Source organism: Falco punctatus (assembly GCF_963210335.1).
Source record: "Falco punctatus genome assembly, chromosome: 7".
Taxonomy (NCBI): domain Eukaryota; kingdom Metazoa; phylum Chordata; class Aves; order Falconiformes; family Falconidae; genus Falco; species Falco punctatus.
Genome location: NC_137587.1, coordinates 60,713,658 through 60,733,066, shown reverse-complemented (window position 1 = coordinate 60,733,066; position 19,409 = coordinate 60,713,658). Strand labels below are relative to the sequence as shown.

General features: G+C 40.7%; 1 protein-coding gene across 5 annotated transcripts in view; it reads left to right on the top strand.

Moving 5' to 3' along the window:
* Positions 1–19,409, top strand: part of ARNT2 (aryl hydrocarbon receptor nuclear translocator 2) — a 107,388-nt gene that overhangs the window by 30,647 nt on the left and 57,332 nt on the right. For 2 of the 5 annotated variants that reach the window (XM_080395351.1, XM_080395349.1), the window contains exons 3-7: positions 1,362–1,409; positions 4,519–4,563; positions 4,676–4,720; positions 7,210–7,423; positions 9,605–9,818. In XM_080395351.1, the coding sequence (XP_080251477.1) occupies positions 1,362–1,409; positions 4,519–4,563; positions 4,676–4,720; positions 7,210–7,423; positions 9,605–9,818 (566 nt within the window). The other 3 variants (XM_080395350.1, XM_080395352.1, XM_080395353.1) reach the window with 3 other exon arrangements.

Sequence of the window (19,409 nt, the reverse complement as noted above, 5' to 3'; positions counted from 1 at the left end):
TTTTTAATTGGGAGGGATTAATTTTTTACTGAGGTAAATATTAGTGTCACTTTGGAGGGTTTTTGCTTTTAATATGACTTACATCTGTTGTTAATATGAAGAGTGTTGCAGACATGGAATCCATAATTGTATGACATTTTATTACACTGAAATGTAAGAAAGCTGAGTGTAACAGAACCCCGACAAAACTGTTTGTGTAACAAAACTATGATTTCCCATCTACTCAAATTTAAGTGACTGATCAAGGTCTGTATATCATACCAGTGTATTTTCTCATTAAAATAAATACACTAATACAATAATTTTGTATGATAATTTTGTATCAGCTTGGTTCTTAGTCTCCGTTAATGGCAGAGTCACCCCCTTGTAATTGGGGTATACATTTGTCCACCTCTTTTTAAAGGTATAAAAGTGTATAAAATGCTTTGGAAATTATGCTATTGCATAACTTTGTAATGACTTAATATCAGTGGGAAGGAGACAATCACACTGCCTAACATAGGAAACTAATTTAGGTGGCTAATTTAGGAAGTTAATCTTCCTACTCTCTCTGTTTATGATGTGAAGAAAGAAATTCCTGGTTTTTGTGGCTCCCTGGAGGAGCCTAACTGGAGGGCTGGGATTTGGCCCAAGGAAGAGCTCATCTCTTCCGCTGACTTAAGAAGAAGGTCTGGGACATAAACCAGGTAAGTCAGGTGCATGGTAGCCCCATCGGTCATTTTAATAATGACCACAGGAATACCACGAAGTAGTTGCCAACTGCAGACTGGCTGGTAATTCGTGTGAAGTGATCGGTAATATAGGGCAAGTCTAAAGAATGTACCCCGGTTACAGTCAATAGTGGTGACGTAGATAATCCTCTTAGCAGAGAGGCTGTGAGTTTATTCTGCTCTTTCTCTAACATGCTTTCTTTAGACCGGGGCAAAAATAGTGGCCTGATGTTTATTATAAGGTACAGCATTAGAACTTTATTTTCTTTAGCCTTAATTTCGGTCCTCTAACATAAAGTCCCCACTAATTTCTGTAAACTCCTATCAGGCCTAAGAGATATTACTTCTGACTATCTCACAAGAACTGCATTTGTTTAGTATTTCCTTTTATTTGTTCATTTTAACAGTGCAGATTTCAGTGGAGAACAGTGATTAATTATTTTTTTAAAAAAAACTTGTACTCCTTGTATTCCTAGCAAGCTGATGAACTACTTTTAGGGGGTCTGGAGAATATGAGCAAGACTGGAATCTACAGTTGTTAACACCTCCAGTCAAAATATAAATCAAACAAGGTTGATAACTGCTGGCTTGAATGTTTGTGTCGCCATTGCCAACGTCACAATTACTGATATGGAAATCTTGCTTTTATAGAATGGACTTTGATGATGAAGATGGGGAGGGACCCAGCAAATTTTCAAGGTGAGCATTTACAAAGAGTTGGCTGAATCACTGGCTTCTTTCAGTGGAGAACGACGGCTGTCTCACTACTAATGTTTTAAAGTCAATATGAATACGGCTGAAGAGATTGCCAACAACCTGACCCAAATTCTAGTTACTGTTTTTATCAGCTTCCACTGCAAATTAGGCATCCTGGCAGAAATCTGCCTAATGTAGTTACTGGCTTACAAAACTAACAGTGTGTGTCATAATTTTGCTCTGCAGCTATGTCAAATGAGAAAATTTGTGATTTGTAGCTTATTTCAACTGCTGTAGATGAACTTTGGTTATTTGGCATTGCTGAAGTTGTCTTTCTGCCACTGAAAATGAATTATATTTTGAATTTATTTCAGATGTTAACTGCTTGTTAAGACAATATGACAGAGGTGTGGATTGTTGGGTTTTTTTTAAGATTAAAGGTCATTATGTATCATTAGGTGTAACTGAATAGTGAAACTTGCCAAAATAAATGTTAATTACCATGGAATAGGCTAGGCTAGAAATAAAAGCAAACATTAAAGCATCGTTGCCATTTTTTCACTTTTCCTTTTTTTGGTCACACTGCATTTTTTTCATTAGAAACCCAGCAGCTGCAGTGAGGAGCACATAAGTTTGAGGCCTACAGATAACCGCTGATTATCCAAATTTTAACTGCAGCTCTGTAGCAGCAGCCGTATTGAAACACAGCTGTCACCATAGGGTTTTAACAAGATCTTCCTAGTCAGTCTGAAAGATAAGTACGCTGAAGATGTGTTGTAATGCTGTACCATAACCTACTGGACAAGACCAGCAGCACCCCTGTTTAGCTGATGTCATTTACAGAAAGGATATTCCAGTCTCAGGTGTTAAAACTAGTGATCTGAGGGCTAGTTCTAATGTTTGCTAGAAGACATACGTTAAGGGAACAAGGTTTGTGATGAATGTGACCTGGTTTGTGCCTGCGTAAGTGTCAGGGTTTCAAGGCACACTGGTGCATGTGCACTGGTCAATCTCCATCCTGGCTTCAGCCTTTCGAAGTCTGGTGGTGGGGAGAGCAAATAATTCCATTATTTTTATGGCAGAGGTATGCTGTGCAGTGCTTAGACTCAGTTGATTTTAGATGTCAGGTCAAAATCTGATATTTAAATCTTAAATGCTGTAAAAACCCTGGACTGTTGTGCTGTTAGAGAGTACAGAAAAACAGTGCAGAGGTGCCCAGGGCCATGTTCAGACATCCTCTTCTAGTTGTACCCTCATTTTAGGACTTTTCCCTTCTGCAAATTGCTCACATGACTGATTCCTAGCTTGTCTCAGTCAAAATTACTCGGTCAGCAAAGAACTGCTGTGTAGATGTTTAAGCTAACCCAGCTGGCTTTGGCTGAAGTGCCTGAAGAAGCGTGCACACACAGAGAGGTCAGCTGGGAGGCTGGAAGGGAGAAAACAGTAGTTGGGGGCAATAACATCTTCAGCCCAGCCAACCAGACAAGGATGAGTAGACAAGCCCCAGGGTAGTGGGAGCAGAGGAGGTAGTGGTGTTAGTACAGTACTCCACGTGAGTTAACACATCTTGCTTCTCAGGGACTTCCAAGCCAGCTCAGGTATCTCTGCATGGCATCTCATTGTCACACAAGGAGTATGCATGTACTTGTCACCCAACGGCATGTGGCCATTCCTCATCGAATCTGTCTTTTTGTTTAAAATTGTTTGGGCCTAGCTGTTCTCTGGGCAGAGTCAAGTGGAATAAAGTGGTATTTTCACTTGAATGTTTTGAGGGTGCTGGTGTTAAACACGACATAGAAAGAAATACAGCTTAAGTCCTGCTTCAGTTTTGTCTTCAGTATTTGAATGACTCTTGGTGAGGAAGGAAAATACGAAACCTTATAGAGGAGCTTGCACAGCTGGGGTACTTAAAACTAGTTTTAATTCATTTGAGAAGAAAAAAAGAAAAAGTTCATTATTAGTCTTTTAGAAGAGAAAAGATGCTTAATTATGCTGTATGACTTTGTTAGCTAATACACGGGACCTTCATAGGTACTCTGTTCTAATAAGTTACATCATTTTGGAAGGCATAAATGAATACAAAATCTCATGACTACTCTTGAGCAGTAATACTCTTCACTTCTAGAAAAGCCATTAACCTTATTTTTATATGTTCAAACCCTACATTTTCTGTTTAGGAGCAGGCAGTTTGGTTTCTCCAGAAGCAAGATATTTTTCAAACAAATGTATCTTTTTGTTAATCTGCTAGCAAAATCTAATTTCAAATGTTTAGTATGTTTTTAGGAAAGGGAAAGGAGGAGCAGCATGTCGGTTTTTTAGTCAAATGTCTTGTTGCTGCCTGTGGCTGGGACAATGCTTCAGGAAACAGTGAAGCTTTAATCCCATGGGACAAGAGTCCCATTGATCTGGATTTCCTCCATGAAGTCGTGCTGATACACCATACATAGTTGTTTGGACGTCTGAAATCTGTTGATTTGGGTAGGAATGAGGTACCTGTTTATTTCTAGGAATTTAAGCCAGTTTTAATTTCACTTCTATTTACCCAGCAGTTTCATCTGCCTGACTGGCTTTTGCCAGTCTTCCCAACAGACGGTACAGTGTCTGTACCTGCTGGAGCTTTTTTCTGAAGGCATCCTTATATAATGCATTGCACTTCAGCGTGTGTCTGCCCTCTCATGTTATCTGTAGACCATCAGTGCCCTCTGCTGAATGGAGTGAGTTGTGGTTGCAATCTGGAAAAGATACAACTCTTTCACTTCCAACACAGCAATGAATAATATTTCATGGACTGCTGTTGATAAAATCTCAGTGGTGTTTTATGTAATGGTGCTGGTTGTTAAGTTTCCCAAGCAATGAGTGTATGTCAAAGTGTTTGCGTAAATCCACTGAAATGTGTCCCCAACTTTTTTAAATATACAAATGAAGCTTTTGAATCGGCATGGCTTGGAAGTTTCATCAGACTACGTTTTCTTTGCTTTATCGTTCTCATGCCTTCGTTTTTCTTGCTGTTACTTGTAATAGTTTGCAGTTGTGAACCTCTTTGCTTTCTGCTGTGTTGACCATCATGCAATGCATAACCCTTGTGGATTTACTTACTATCTTTCGTTTCTAGGTATGATGGTGATCAAATCTCTGGTGATAAGGAAAAGTTTGCAAGGTAGGCGTGTTCTGTAGAGCTCTTCTGCTGAGACAAAAGAGGGCGATGTTCGTGTCCAAAAAAATCTCAGTACGTGTGCCTTAGCTTAGAGAGCGGGTTATTTTGTTTCTAGGTGGGAGGATGATCAAAGTACTGCTGACACAGAAAGAATGGCCAGGTAGGAAAAAGGAAAATCAAATATGGTTTGCCCCCAGTTTTATATGATGCCGTTCTGGCTGATCAAAAGTCAGGGTTGGCTGATTCAAAAATGCTTGAAATCAGAAATACTAACCTTGGATCTAAGTGAGTTTGGATCAGCTGCTGCAGTTTCCCAAAGTCTAACACCCCTCCAAAATTTCCATACAAAAATGAAGTTAGAAATGACAGAATTAGGACATCATTCTATATACATGTCTATGAATGCCAGGGTTCCTGGGGCAGATGCTTTTGGAAGAGGAGACAGCCTCTCTTTTTTTTTCTTGTAAGGGTTTAAATTTGACCTAGTTTCAGGAAAGTTTCAGGGGTTTGTTTGCTTGAATGTTTTCATGGCCAGATGATTAACATACTATTACTTTCTAGCTTTTATAATCATGAATGGACTGTTGGATATTCTTCTCTTTCTTCTCAGGAAGTTTTGCAGTCACTTTGTTTACTCTTTATAATGGTTATTTTCAATGTTCAGGAGCATTAAAATACTTTAGTGGCAGGCAATGTAATATGTATTTATAAATGTAAAATATATGTTGAAATATGTGTTCTTTGTCTCTCTCTTTCCTTCTCGGTCACCACTTCCATGAAAATGCTGAACTTAGAGCAAGCTTTTGTCATGTAAACATGCATTTTTCTTCCCCTTGTCCGTATTTATCTGCATGTATATGCTGACATGTACACACGTGTGCTGTTATGTACATGTGCACTGTCGCACAAGCTGTTCTGCTTGTGTATGTGTATATGATCCGTTCCCACACAGGTACTGTTTTCTCATACATCTGTGCAGACCCACACAAAGGCTGCTTATCAGCCATTTGAAATGGAAAGGTTCACTATTACAGTGTGATAGATAAGTTAAATAAATAGTGACCTTAACCAAGGGACTGGCTGTAATTTACTGAACATCCATAAGCTATCATTGCAGGGACGCATGGATTTCCTATCAGACAGTAAGCACGGGCATCAGTAGGAGTAATAACTTTGCATGCAGCCGTTACAAGTGGTATTTCTGGAGACAATGCCTCGTGTGTAACACCTATGTGTGCAGGGTCAGGATGCACATTGTAAAGCAGGTCAAGCCCATGCCTTCCTCTACTTGAGGAAGCAGCAGGCTACAACTCAGATTCTTTTCTGCATTTTAAGAAAAGATTTCATTATTAAAAGTAGCCAAAAAGTGTGCCAACCCTAGCTTTACTTTCATGATCAGTCTTTGTAACAGTCAGCTCCAAAGAATGTTGCGATTTCTTTTAATGTTGTGTTGCCATACTGGTCAATGCTGGTGGACTCTCCAGGTGATCACCTTTCACATCTTGTTGGATCAGCCAGCGATCCCACAAGAAAATGCCATGCGCAGCTCATTGAAATCAGTGGAAGATGCTGCTTTGACATCTGAAGCATCATGTACCTGTTGTGTACTTGTATTTAGCTGCCACCTGACAGGTACAGTATGAGCAAAATAAGTGCTAGGCACTGAAGAATTCTAGGTCCATTTGGACCATTTCAGGTGTATATATTGGTGTAATCCCTTAATAGTAATCAAGTAATGGTGATTTACAGTATGGGAAAAGAAATTCTCAGATCTTCAGTTCTGAAAGATTTTGGTGACTGTCCATTTTGAGAATTCTCAAATTTGACTCACCGCCTCAGTCATATGTTTGCTATAAAGGGTGAGAACATTGGAGCTCAGCCCAAAGCGGGGCAACATCACGTGCTGTCATTGTTACTTCCCTGCTGTGCTAGATTGTTCTCGAACATCAATTCTGATCTGTGTCTGACAAGCCAGATGTTTACTTGCTGTCTTTCATACTCATTTTATTTACTGGGGATTTTTTTGTATGTGCTGTTATACCATATACGGTTCCAGCCCTGCAGTCTGATCCTGTAAGCATGTAGTGTCTCCCTGCAGGGGTGCGAGACATTGCACACGGCGTTCCAGGACTGGAGATCTGTCTTGTCATTGAGTGGGGGTTTTTGTAAGCCAGCTCTGGTGCTTACTGCTGACCTGATCCAGCTGTCAGTGAGAGGTTTCCTCTAAAAGAAAACTTTTATAAGCAGATCCAACACTTTGAGTAAGGATGGAAGCTGTGAGGTTCATCACAGCAAATTTGGATATTTGGCTGGAGTTGGCCATTGTCAGTTCCTCACATATTTCAACTTCATTTTTTGTCCTTATACCAAAGGAAGTTAAACTGGTTAAGAGATTAAGGCCACAAGCCAATACCTAGAAATGCAGGTTCTTTTCACAGCTATGGGCAAATCATATTTATTCTTCTGTGGCCTGGATTTTCTGTCTATAAACTGCGGGATAATAGTGCTTAGCTTTGTAATGCACTTTGCTCTCCTGGGGTGAAAACAGTAAAACCAGTGCAAAGTGTTAGGATTTGTTACCTCCAGTTGCAGTTCTTACGCTGATCATGTCTGCTTTTCTGTTGGTTTGGTGTTTCTTTAAATGTTCAGGGAGAATCATAGTGAAATTGAGAGACGCAGAAGAAATAAGATGACACAGTATATCACCGAACTGTCTGATATGGTACCCACTTGTAGCGCATTGGCTCGTAAGCCTGACAAGTTGACAATTCTTCGGATGGCCGTTTCACACATGAAATCCATGAGGGGCACTGGAAACAAATCTACTGATGGAGCCTACAAGCCCTCATTTCTTACAGAACAGGTAGATATTTTGCAGTTGTCTGTTTTCTTTGGTTTGTGGTCTTAAAAGATGTGAGGAAATGCTGAGAGGAGTAGAGCGTCAGCTTGATGATCCTTTGCTGTTGTGTAGTAACTGGTACAAGCTACATATCCAAGATGTGAATATCAAACAATTTTTTGTGACTCTTTGGACTTGATCTTAACTATATGACAAATCTTTCTGAAGCAGCAAAATGGGTGGTCTTATCATTGAGATCCATCCATCTGAAAAGCAAATAGCTTGCTGCCTCTTGTCATGGGAATTTTTGCCTCAAAACCTAGGTTCTTCCCATTCTAACAAAGGTTCTCTAAAATAGGTAAAAATGAATCTGGAAAGACCTGACTCTCCCTCATGGGTTTAGAGGAAGGTTAAAAACATTGTTTAGTCTTAATGCCTAAGTTCCCAGCAGCTGAACTGGGCAGAGATTAATCCCATCTGTCCTGGCTGAGGTACTTCCTTGGTTACATTTTTGATGGAAGAAGATGCGCCCAGTGCTCGAAGGAAAACTGTGTTTAACTGAGCGCACTGAAAATTCCTACCACCTTCATTGTTTTTGAAGTCCTATGGGTGTAGTATGCATTTTTGTGGTCTGAAACGATTTAAGCACTTACACATGTTAAGTTATGGCTAGAGGCAATACTTACTTTCTATTAGAGAAACAGCAGCTGCTGCTGACCTCTCTGTGTTCACATCTCTACTTACTCTGGCTTTCCTGGTGTCTTTCTGGAGGGCCTGTGCCGCTCAGCTGGCTGTTGGTAGGGCACCCTAGTCACTTCTCATTGCAGCTTTTGGGATTTTTTGGAACCTTGCAGAACAACAAGGTTTATTTTTCTCTGTTTTAATAACGTATGCGAAACAGGTCTCATTATGCTCTGTATAGTGCAGATGGCTATGCAGTAGGGGTTTTATAGTCAGTGATTGAAAACTGATGTGCTTTCTGTACGATAAAGAGGCAGAGGTTAACAGTCTGTTAAGTGTTTGTTGAGATGAGTTATCCGTGTCTTTAGTAGAATTTGCCAGATTTTGATCCTCACCTTATCAACTAGTATCTGCCGCTTGCACACTAGCTGTGCTGAGCTGTCTAACCAGGCGTGGGACTGAGATTGTCCAAAGCTCTGTCAGAGTTCCAGATGCAGTATCTTAACGAGCTCGGGTGGTCACTGGACCCACCAAGCAAAGGCTGTTTGAGCTTGTTCCCCAGGAACAGGAGTGGTAGTTTTCCTTTCCTGTGAGAGGTTTTCAAGCTCTGTTAAGCAAAGTTAGCGTTTCTGTGTGATGCGTACAAAGAGCTGTTTGCATGTGGAATTCAAGGTCTTGGGCGTCTAAACACAGTGACTGAAAGTGAGGGACAGAAGTACCTTGCTTTAAAGACCTACAGTCCCCCTTCCAGCCCCAGGTGGAGTTGGAGCTCTGGGTGCTGCATATCAGGTGGGTGTGTGGGTGTCTTGGGACAGAAGTACCCAGGATGAGGAGCAGGGGACTGTGTAAAGAAAAGGCCAAAGGCAGAGGTGTTTCAGATCCTTTGGATCTCTGAGGTTTCATATTCACAGGCTGGAAAAAGAAAGCAAGAAGTGATAGAACCTTCTTGTGCAGTGGCTTGAGGCCCCTGATGGGAGGAGAGGCTGGGAATTCCTGTCCTTGTTCTCATTACACTTTCTGTCTTTTATCCGGTGACTGTTTAATTTACAAACAGAGCTCATCCTGTGGGGCGCGCTGTGTGTGTGTGTGTGTGTGAACCAAAACCGAACCCACAAGATTTGTTGGTTTCTTTCCAATTAAATTATTCAGGACGTTTAATTAAGGGATGAGTTTGCCATTGAGTTATAGCTGTTCACTTCCTCTGTTTGTACTCTGAAATATCTTTTTATTTTTTTCATGTCAGATGCCTATCACACTGTGCAGTGAGTTTTAGTATCTTAATTTTCCTAAAGCGTCTTGACATCACCAGATGAAAGGCAATAAAGAAAAACGTTATTAAGATCAGCAATTTATGGCTTGCCCCAAGTTTGGTTGTGTTGTTAAATCAATACTACAGTGAAAATTTCTGCCTAGGTTGTGATCAGCTACTAAGATCACAAGAAAACAATATTTTTTGGCAGTGACAGATGTGTTATTTAACTCCCTTTTCTTGCTGGCATTCTGATTAAGTCCTTTCTTTGGAAGGAACTGAAACATCTTATCCTGGAGGCTGCAGATGGGTTCCTGTTTGTAGTTGCAGCTGAGACGGGAAGAGTGATCTACGTGTCAGATTCTGTGACTCCTGTGCTGAACCAGCCACAGTCTGAATGGTTTGGCAGCACTTTGTATGAACAGGTTCATCCGGACGATGTGGAAAAGCTGCGAGAGCAACTATGTACATCTGAAAACTCTATGACAGGTCAGATATGTCTGATGTATGGTTCTGTGTGTTACAGTTAACACATACGTTTTTCTGCAGTTTTTCTGACATTCAAATTGCCTGGTTTAAAATCTGGTAAAAATGAAATCCAGCAAGATTAAACTGCATTTTCTTGCAGGTGGTACAGTAATATAAATCTTATTTTGCATAACTACATTTTGCTTTCTGTTTGTTTGACTTCAGTCAAATCACCTTCATGTAGCTCTGCCTTCAAACTTCAGGCTTGGGTAGGCTTGGAATCTGGATTGCTTTCAGGCTTGGTCTGGAATTGTAGATTGTTTTCCTTTTGTCCTCAATGAACTTGTGACTTCTTTACAAATATGTGTTTCTTTAGGGCAGTGTTTATTTTGAAGGCAAAAATCATACTTCAGACTTTTCCATTTTCATAAAAGTTCCTTGCGGTTTGCTAACGGGAATCCTGGGGAAAAAATCCAGTGTTTGGCAGCTGAAAACCTAGTGGATTTTAACTGGGAGGCTTGCTCCTGTAGCAGTGATATAATTTAGCTCTAAGTTAACTACTTATCATTTTGCACATAAAACTAAACCATATTCGTATCTTCAGTATCATTCCGGCTTTTACAGTTATTCATGCTCACAGTTGCCAATAGGAAACTACCTTTGCCTTTAATAGGATATGTGTATGTTAGAGCTATGAGAATTAGCTAAATCCCGTTTTAACTCAGACTTGGAAAGGAGGATACCCAACTTCTGTTTTTATTCTTCCACATAGTATGTTTATAGCTAAAGGAAAAAAGCTGGGGGAAAATTTTTGTAACAAAATCCTGATCCATGCAAAAGTCACATAATTTCTCCTTGCTTTACTAATTCAGAATTCTGACCTGGTTTGCTGGAAGTTTTGTTGTGTTTCATAACTCCAAGGACAGTGATCCAGTTTTGAGTGAACCTGCACACTGTTTACAGCTTCCATGTCAAAACAGTGCCAAATTCATGATTTCCTGTGGTTTGAATGTGATGTGGTTTTGGCAGAGCTTTCATGTATTCAAATTGGAAACTCCAAGCAAAATTCTGTGGTGAAAATCCAGATGGATCGAAATCAAGTGAACAGTTGAGGGAACCTGTGTAGAGCAAAGCAGCTGAGTTTAATACCACGAGTCTCGCAAAAGAGCACAACTTCTGGTTTTATTATGTAGCATGTAATACATTTTAACATACATACCATCTTCCTCCAAGAAGCAGTTACTCCAGAGCCTCAGTGAACAGTCACGTTTCGACTTCTAAAAGTTCTCAGTTATGGGCCTTAACCTGGTCAAACTAGAGCGGGACTAGACAAACACAGAGCACTTCTGAAAACCCAGCTCTGTGCTTTTTCCAATTTTAACTATGTGGTTTGTTGTTTTTTTTTTTTTACACTAAATGCATCTGTAGCCAGTGGAAAGAGAAGTTCAAATAATAGTATTTGTAGGGCTAAATCTTTTTGCTGCCTGAGTCTTAGGGAGTTGTCACATTGACACAGAAGGCCTGTAAATCACGGCTGAACATTTTCCCAGTGTGAGAAAGCATCAGCCTGTTTAGAGCCAGGGTAGCATTCCTAAGGTGCAGAGGCAGCCTGGATGTAGAAGGGTGCTTTTTATGGGCTGGGAGAGAGTGTGTAGTTGCAACTGTTCCAATCAAGTGCAAGTAAGAACAGTGCGTAGTTGGCCCTAACTATATAGGGCACATTGTGTGAATTTTCATTTATAAAGTTATTATGGTTACATGGGCAGTGCAATGTTTTGGCCAGCTGAACATCTTCACAAGGCTTAAACAGAATCATCAGTGTGCTTTGAGTCAAACATAGATATATATATAGTTGTATGTACATCATCTCTGGTAAGATCATCACAGAACAGGTTTTTAAGGTGTCTGCTGCATTTTTCTAGCTTTTTAATAAAGTTAGTGTAAAGCAAGTAACGTCATAATATAGTCCTGCTTTTTTACTGATTTTGTTTTAAAGATGTGACTGGTGAAGTACATTTAGTTAACATACTAGTAGTTTTGTCAGTCTGTGGAGCACATAGATAAACAGAAAGCTCTAGATTTGTTATATTAAACTTGCATTTCCTTGACCCTGTGAGGTACCATTTAAATAAGGGAAGCAGTGTTCTATAAGGACTGTCAGTCCAGCATCACTTTGCTTATAAACAGCATGCAGCAGGACTTCGGCAGCACAACTTTGAGGTACCTGTCTGGAAGCAAAGTGATTCTAGAGTCTGTTCAACCAGTTACATTTTCCTTCCTGTAACACAAGCTGTATTCAGCGTCGCAGCTTTGTAACAGGAATAAAATGAAATACTGCAGTGAACAGAAAGAATGGGTGCCTTTAGTGACATTTAGAAAAATGTCAAGTAGGCAAATGCACTTCCTTTAAGTCTGTGTTTATCAAACCATTTGGGCAGCACCCAAGACTCTCTCGGCTTTCCAAAGTTAAGTTTCATGCATAGAACAAAGAGCAACGTGGAGTTTGAAAGACGTGCACACTGCAAGCCAGTCAGCTATGCTTGACGTTTTTCCTGCTCAAAGTGAAGGTCACTGTAGGCAGCAGGAAAATCCTCATCTTTTAGTGACCTCTGGCTGTTAGGCACAGGATCTGCTTAGGGTAAAGAAGAGATTTGCAGGTGAAAGTATAATGGTATGTTATGATTTTTAATTTTGCTCTCTTCCTCACCTTCTCAGGGTCCATTTTCTCAACCATGTAACCTCCTTCAGCCCTTGAACTGGGGAAGCAATGACAGCATCTTGACAAAGGAGAAACTTCACTTGCCTTGCATCAGATCACAGCAATGCCCTTTGATTGTATTTGTTTTTCCTGTTACAAGCGCTGATCATTAGTGCTGCGTTGCCGGGGTTTTCCCAGCACCTCTTAGCAATCCTGCTGCCCTGAGAAGCTGCTCCAGACCCTGAGGACTTGGGAGGCTGCCACTGCCAAAGGGGAGCGACAGAGAACAAGCCAGTGGAGAAAGCAGGCTCCCTCTCACATTTCTGCCCCCAGGAATAAGACTGAGACTAGGGCTGTGGTTGCATGAGCATTTCTTTGGCAGTCACACCAGCTTATGCAATCCTCACCTCATCTCACCCTCTCCTCTGGCATTCATGTGGTACTACAGTGAGTCACATCAAGGGGGCTGACCCAGCCGAAAGCTAAGCTAAGCAAAAACCCCCTTGGTTTTGGTAGAGACAGCTCGTTGGCCCACCGTATCAATAGGGTTGCTTGGACTCTTGTGCTGACACCAAGGAGAGGTGGGGACTGAATATTTAAGGGTAAGGAGAGGACAGAACTTTAGGAACAGTAAAAGCATAGGCTGTTTACTGTGGCCTGAACCATGTAGTGTGTTTGGGGAGGTAATTGCTTGCTCTATTTTTAACTCTTAGGATATGGGGAAGGATGGATAGTTTCTCTTCCATTTTATATCCTTGGAGATTTTATTCCCTGGAAATGGAACAATTGTCTGCTTGTTTGTTGTACATTAATTGCTAACACATTGTAGCAACAGGAAAGCTGAACTGTGATGTATGGTTTGAAATCCTCTAAAAAAAAGACAGCAGCTGAGACTTGATGGCAATAAATAGTGTTCCCAGGAAGTCTTTACATGCGTCATGGTCATGATTAATTGGAATGGGGCAGATATTCAGAGTAATAATTTATTTTCCCTCTTTGTTCTTGGAAACCTGCAGATGGGGAAAAAGATCAGTTCAAATATGGATGAAGATCGGATCCCACAGTAGGATCCATTAGGAAAGACCTCTTTGCCCTTAGGATGCACTGATGAAACTTGATAGATGTTGGGTTCAGGTGCAGGTTCAGGGTTGGAAGTGGTGAAGGGCTGAATAACACACAGTACAGTGGAATCTTAATGTGAGAGCCTCTAAACAGCTGTGGACAGTATAATGGTGCAGGGAACAGACAGAACTTAGATTTAAGTGCAAAGAAAAAACTTTGGAAGAATACCTCCGCTACATTTACTTTCCAAAAAATGACTGAGCAAGTACTGTAGTAGACTGCCCTTCTGTTAAAATACAGTGTTCCAGAGCACTTTGCAGGACTGATTTCTACCAATCTACTTCTCTGTAAACAGTTTGTGAAAAGGCAGAATGAGAAATAGAGGTACCTCTGTACGGTTGCCTAGTACCCCAAGTGGTTCCATGATGTGTCCGAGATATACTTGTCAAGGCTGCGAGGTCCCTGTTCCTGCAGCCAGCATCTCCAGTGGTGCAAATGGGAAGCGCTCGAGTTTATTATATTCAGTTCTGAGCTCCAAGCAGTGCAGCACACAGTAAATCCAGTTATTATTTCTTCCTTCAGCCTCACTCTCTATAGCTAAGGTGAGGCAGGGAGCAGCATGTGTAATCCCATCTGTGGCATAAAACCTCCTCAGGCCATGCAGGTTCAGAAGGTGTCCTTGCAAACTGTTTTAGCTGAGCAGTTAAGGGGCGCTGAAACTGCAGACCTGTGACTGCAAGAAAATGATGAGAACGAGAAACTCTACAGCTTTAATTTTCAAGTGTTTTAAAAATGACTAAGTCAATTTATTTGCTAGCTGAAAAAGATTAATTGAGGTTACTTCTGGACAGAACTTGAATGCCAAGTTTAATCTTGGCATGGTATTTTATTGCCTTATTTTCTAAGTGCAAAAAAGTAGAATTTTATAATGGAAATGGTGAGTGACCACAGCAAAAGTGGAGCTGATAGGTACCTTTTTAGAAGAAAAGACCATTGAGTGAGAATTCACTGTGGTTCATGAATATTATGGAAACATCACTACATGTTACACGACCAGGGATTTGGATTGGGGAACCTGTCTCAGAACCTTCAAATAGTATGTTGTCTTGCAGTGATGGCTTCAACATATGCAGATTTCACAGCCACAGAATCCAGATACTGTAGATAGAGTCAAATTGTCTGTAAAAATGAGAAAAATAGTGTTCAACTCAAGAGGGCAGTGCCAGAGACCAGTGGAGAAGTGAAAAAAAGCTTTCCACAACACTGAACAGATGGGAGATGCTCAACAAACGGTAAATAACCACGTAAAAGAGAAGATTAGGAGTAAGTTCTCATTACAACAGATACTCTTCCTGAAAATCAGCACAGGATTTTTTGTGTTGTGAGCTGTCTTACACTTCCATGTCAGTTTGCCAATTCTGATTTCTGCATAATCTTTCTTAGAAGAGAGGGGATTCTGCTCATACAGCCAGCCAGCCAAGTGAACGCAAACGTGGCTCTTATTCATGGTCTCTGTTTTGAACTCTTGACTACAACAAAGATTTAGCTGGTACAGAGAATGGGATCAGACTCCTGTTTGGTTCCATGTGCAAAATTCTGTGAAGAAATTTAAAGACTAACTTGAGGCATTACCAGAAACTCAGCCCTGGCAAATATAGTTCCGTTATGCCTTAAATGTCATTGTCACTAACAGTAAAACTGATGTCTAATGAAAAAGTAATGTATTATCAGAACATTTAATTAATGGTATGGCTTCTGCAATGTATTAGCAAGCCAGGGAGCTTCTCCTCATCAAGTTGAAAATTGGATCAGCCTATTTATTATTTAAAAAAAAAAAAAAAAAGGTAAAATGTCTATTTTGGGTATTGGTGCTAAAAATTGTATACCAAAAATACATCATCAGATGCTGTGTCTTCCCTGTGTCTTTTGTAGAAATTAAGATACTTGCCAAAGATGCATGTTTTTCTACCGAGAGCTCTTAACTTTCCTTGGAGAAAAAAAAGGGGGGGGAGAAAAAAAAGGGAAAAAAAATCCTTTTGTTCATAGAAGTGTGTCCTTGGTAAGACAGTCGACAAAAGATGTAGTAAAGCTCCTTTGGGACTTTGTTCTCTAGCCTTTGGTTCTGAGGAGCACATTTATCAGAATTGGAAAGGTACTCTGTGTGTAAGGGGCTGTTTCAACTGACATCTGATTTATTTTTTTTGCTTCTGTCTGAAAACTTTTTAAAGTACATGAACACTAAAGAACCATCTGTCTCTGAAAGTGCCCAGCCCAGCAGCTTAGAAGGCAGAGTACAGAGAATTAAAACCAGATCTTAGTATTTTAGATTTTAGCATCTTGGGACAGGATGACTGACCTAGTAAGGCTGTTGGCTTCTGGGCAGGTGGGGACTGAGTTGTATAATTTTTTGTTTATACAAAGACTTAATAGCTACCTGTACTTTTTATCCCAGCAACAGTGGTTCATCATCAGCTGTTTTCACTGTATGTCCATGAAATGTAACAACCTCTAGAGTGAAGATGAGCAGGCATCCAGTAAACAGCACACACAAAGCAGGCAAGGTGGGGAGGAGGTAAAGTTTCCATATACGTGATATGAGATGTCCTGAAATCTTTTGTGTCTCTGCAGGCCTGTCTGAAACTTGGCTTTTAATATTTTATGGGATTTTCCACCCACCCACACATACATACCCAAACACCCCCAACTTTATTCCTCAGAAGGGTGGAGGCTGGAGACAGCTGTGCCAGGGTTATTGCACCTGCAATGGAAGGGAACGGAGATTTTTGAAAATAGAAGCTTCAACACTGAAGTTGTCCTGAAAAAGAGGGGACAATTCGTGAAACATACTGCCATGTATAGAATATATGAGTGATTCGTGTGAACTCAGTGTTTCAGGTTTCAGTCTGGTTTTACTGTAGAAAAAGCCAATTTTGGCAAGGCATCTTTTCCTATTTTAAAGTGTGAAATCTTAGAAAAGATTTGGCTCGTTGCTGACAACTACCAAATCACCATGTGATACCTGTTTTTCAGCAAAGTTATGTGGTCCCACCGGCATTGCGGAGAGTGAAGAGAATGTTCCAGTTGTAAGACTTTCCATACACACCAGCCTGTTGCATTGTTCCAAAGAAAAAAATAATCTGCCCACATTTTTGTGGACTGTTTGTTCTCGTAGCAGGAAGGTCACGGTGCCAGCTAGAGATAGCCTTTGAACTCGAGCAGTGCCAAGCACAGGAATTTGTGGGGTTTAAGCTTTAGTCTGTTCAGCTGGCACGTTTTTTACATGTAGGATGGAGGACGTGAATATTTTGCTTCCTCCATCCCCATTCTGTTCGCAAGCAAATGAATCGGTGCAGTAGATGCTTAGGAGCGGGCAACAAGGAAGCTGTGCCTGTGTGGCATCTGCATCCTGGCTATCCCGCTAGCGTGTGCCTGGAGGTGATGCACAAAACCTCTGTGTCTTCAGCTTCTCTTCTGTCGTCATTTGGGTTGGTCAAGCACCGTTTGTGAACTTCATGTGGCAAAATAGGAAAGCTTAGTGGGTCAGTGAGAGCTATCTGAGTCTGAATGCGCTGGGCTTTCCAGAGGGAAGATGAGGAAAGTTTTAAATACTCTGTGCATTACATTACACGTACGGGACTTAACGCTTCCTTTGCAAGGGGTTTGCCTTGTTTTTCAGTTGAACGAAACAAATCCTTTATTCAGGTCTGGCTGTGTGACCGCTAACTGTGGTCCCGTTATTGTACAGGGGTAACACAGACGGTGGAATTTGGCTTTTTGTGTGGTTTACGTGAGAAAGAGGACCTTGAGGCCTTAGAGCACCATTCCAGTACTTTTGACACACTATACAATACCGCAGAAATAAGAAAAATGCAGTCTGCTCTCAAAAAATAGGTATTTTGAAATGATCATATTTTAAATGTGTGGTACATTTAATCTCTCTAACTTATTCCAAGAGAATTTTTTTTTTTTTTTTGCTTTTGTCTCTAGGGCTGTTTCTGAGGGAGTGGGGGGGAAATCCCAAATGTTGGGAGAAGCCAGCCGTGTATAAAACAGTTCATAAAGCAACTCCTACACAAACACAGTGACCCAGTGGTCTCCCTGCCGCTGACACGCTCCGTTTGGGTGGATAGTACTCGAAGGAAAACAAGTGATAATAAGCTGCATTTTTTTAAAAATTACTTCGGTAATTATAATGGTGGTTTAAAGAGGTCAGTACATGTTTGTGCTAAAATAAGGAAGCGACTTTAGCCTAGTACTCTGAGACAGACTTATTACACCTGATTAGCATTAGGGAATGCTTTTAGGGTGAATTTTCAGGTGTTTAGACATGCATGTGCAAGTGGGTTTTGCGGTTATTATTTCTCTTCCGTCTTCACCTTGAGTTTCTCACTTGGAAACTGCTGCATACTTAGGTCTGTTATCACAGATGTTTTGACTGGATCATTTTCAGTTGCTGGGTTTCAAGGGTGCTGCGTGTTTTTAATGTTCAATATTTATTCAACCCGCTCTATTTTGTTAAACACGATGAAATATATGGAGTTAGTGATTTTTTCCTCCTTTAAAAAATACTAATGTTTCACAAATACCTGACCAACTTCTTTGGTTAACACATTGCCACTAAAGCAGTCCGAGCATGCCTCTTAGAGCCTTTTGGCACTGGCCCTGCTTGCAACCCTTTCTAAATCTCAGGTGATTCACTGCTTTGATAAGAACTCCACAGATGTTGGGAGGGTGCAATATTAGCCTTGACATCTGCCCTGTTGAGAACTAGCTTTTCCTTTCGCCTAATTTGAGTGTTGTGTTGTCTCAATGAATTTAATACAATGCACTGAAATATTTTACTATTATGTGATGAGTTGCAGCAACAGGCTAGGGAAGCGGAGTGAGGAGTGGTACCTGGGACTGATAGCATTCCACCCGAGTCTATGCTTGCTTCAAAAGGGGAATTACTGACTTATCCCATGCTGCTGCCATCTCTCTTTCCTTAGCTAAAGCTCTCCTATTTCATAACACTGGGACAGCCAAGGCGGGACTTCCACAGTCTTTGATCCTTCCCTAGCATTCCATCAGCTTGGTGAGACCGTGGCACCCGCTTGCTTCTCACTGATACCCTGCACAGAGCTGCATGGAGGGAAAAGCCTCCCATATGGCAGCACAAACCCACAGTTTTCTGTGGTTTGGTCTGTTTTACTGTAGTGCTTTAGATCTGAACTTAGGTCATCAAGCCTTCTTCCTTCCATTTTCACAGCATGGAGACTTTTGCATGTAATTTGTAAGTATCTTGAGTCTTCAAAAAGAGAATTAAAACCTATAATAATGTTTTGCCCCACACACCTTATTTTAATTGAATTAAGAGAGTAGCTTATAAAAACAACCAGATAGCATCCTTGGGCCTTTTGTTCTCCTCCCTCTCTCTCCTTCCTCATGGGTTTAAATTTAATTCTGTCCCCAGCAAAATATCTTGCAAAGTCATCTTGCAGTCATTATTTATTTCCTCTAATGGACTACTCTGTAGTGTGTCACCAGCTCATATGGAACAGACCACAGCCAAATTTCAGAACCAGATGATACTAGTATTTACTAATAAAGCATGTATCCCAGTTATTTGAGTTTGATAATGAAGTACAAGTGATATAGAATGCCAGGAGCTGAAGCTTTTTTGGCCGAAGTGTTTTTCAGTAAAGCTTCCTGTCTGAGCATTCAAGTGAAACAAATAGGTTAATTTAAAAGCTACTTACGACCTTTGTGTATTGATTTATTACGCAGCTGTGAATGGTAAAAGAATAAATTACATATTTCAGTTGTTTTGGATAACTGTTCTGTCATGGGAGTCTCTGCTGATGGTGCTTTCG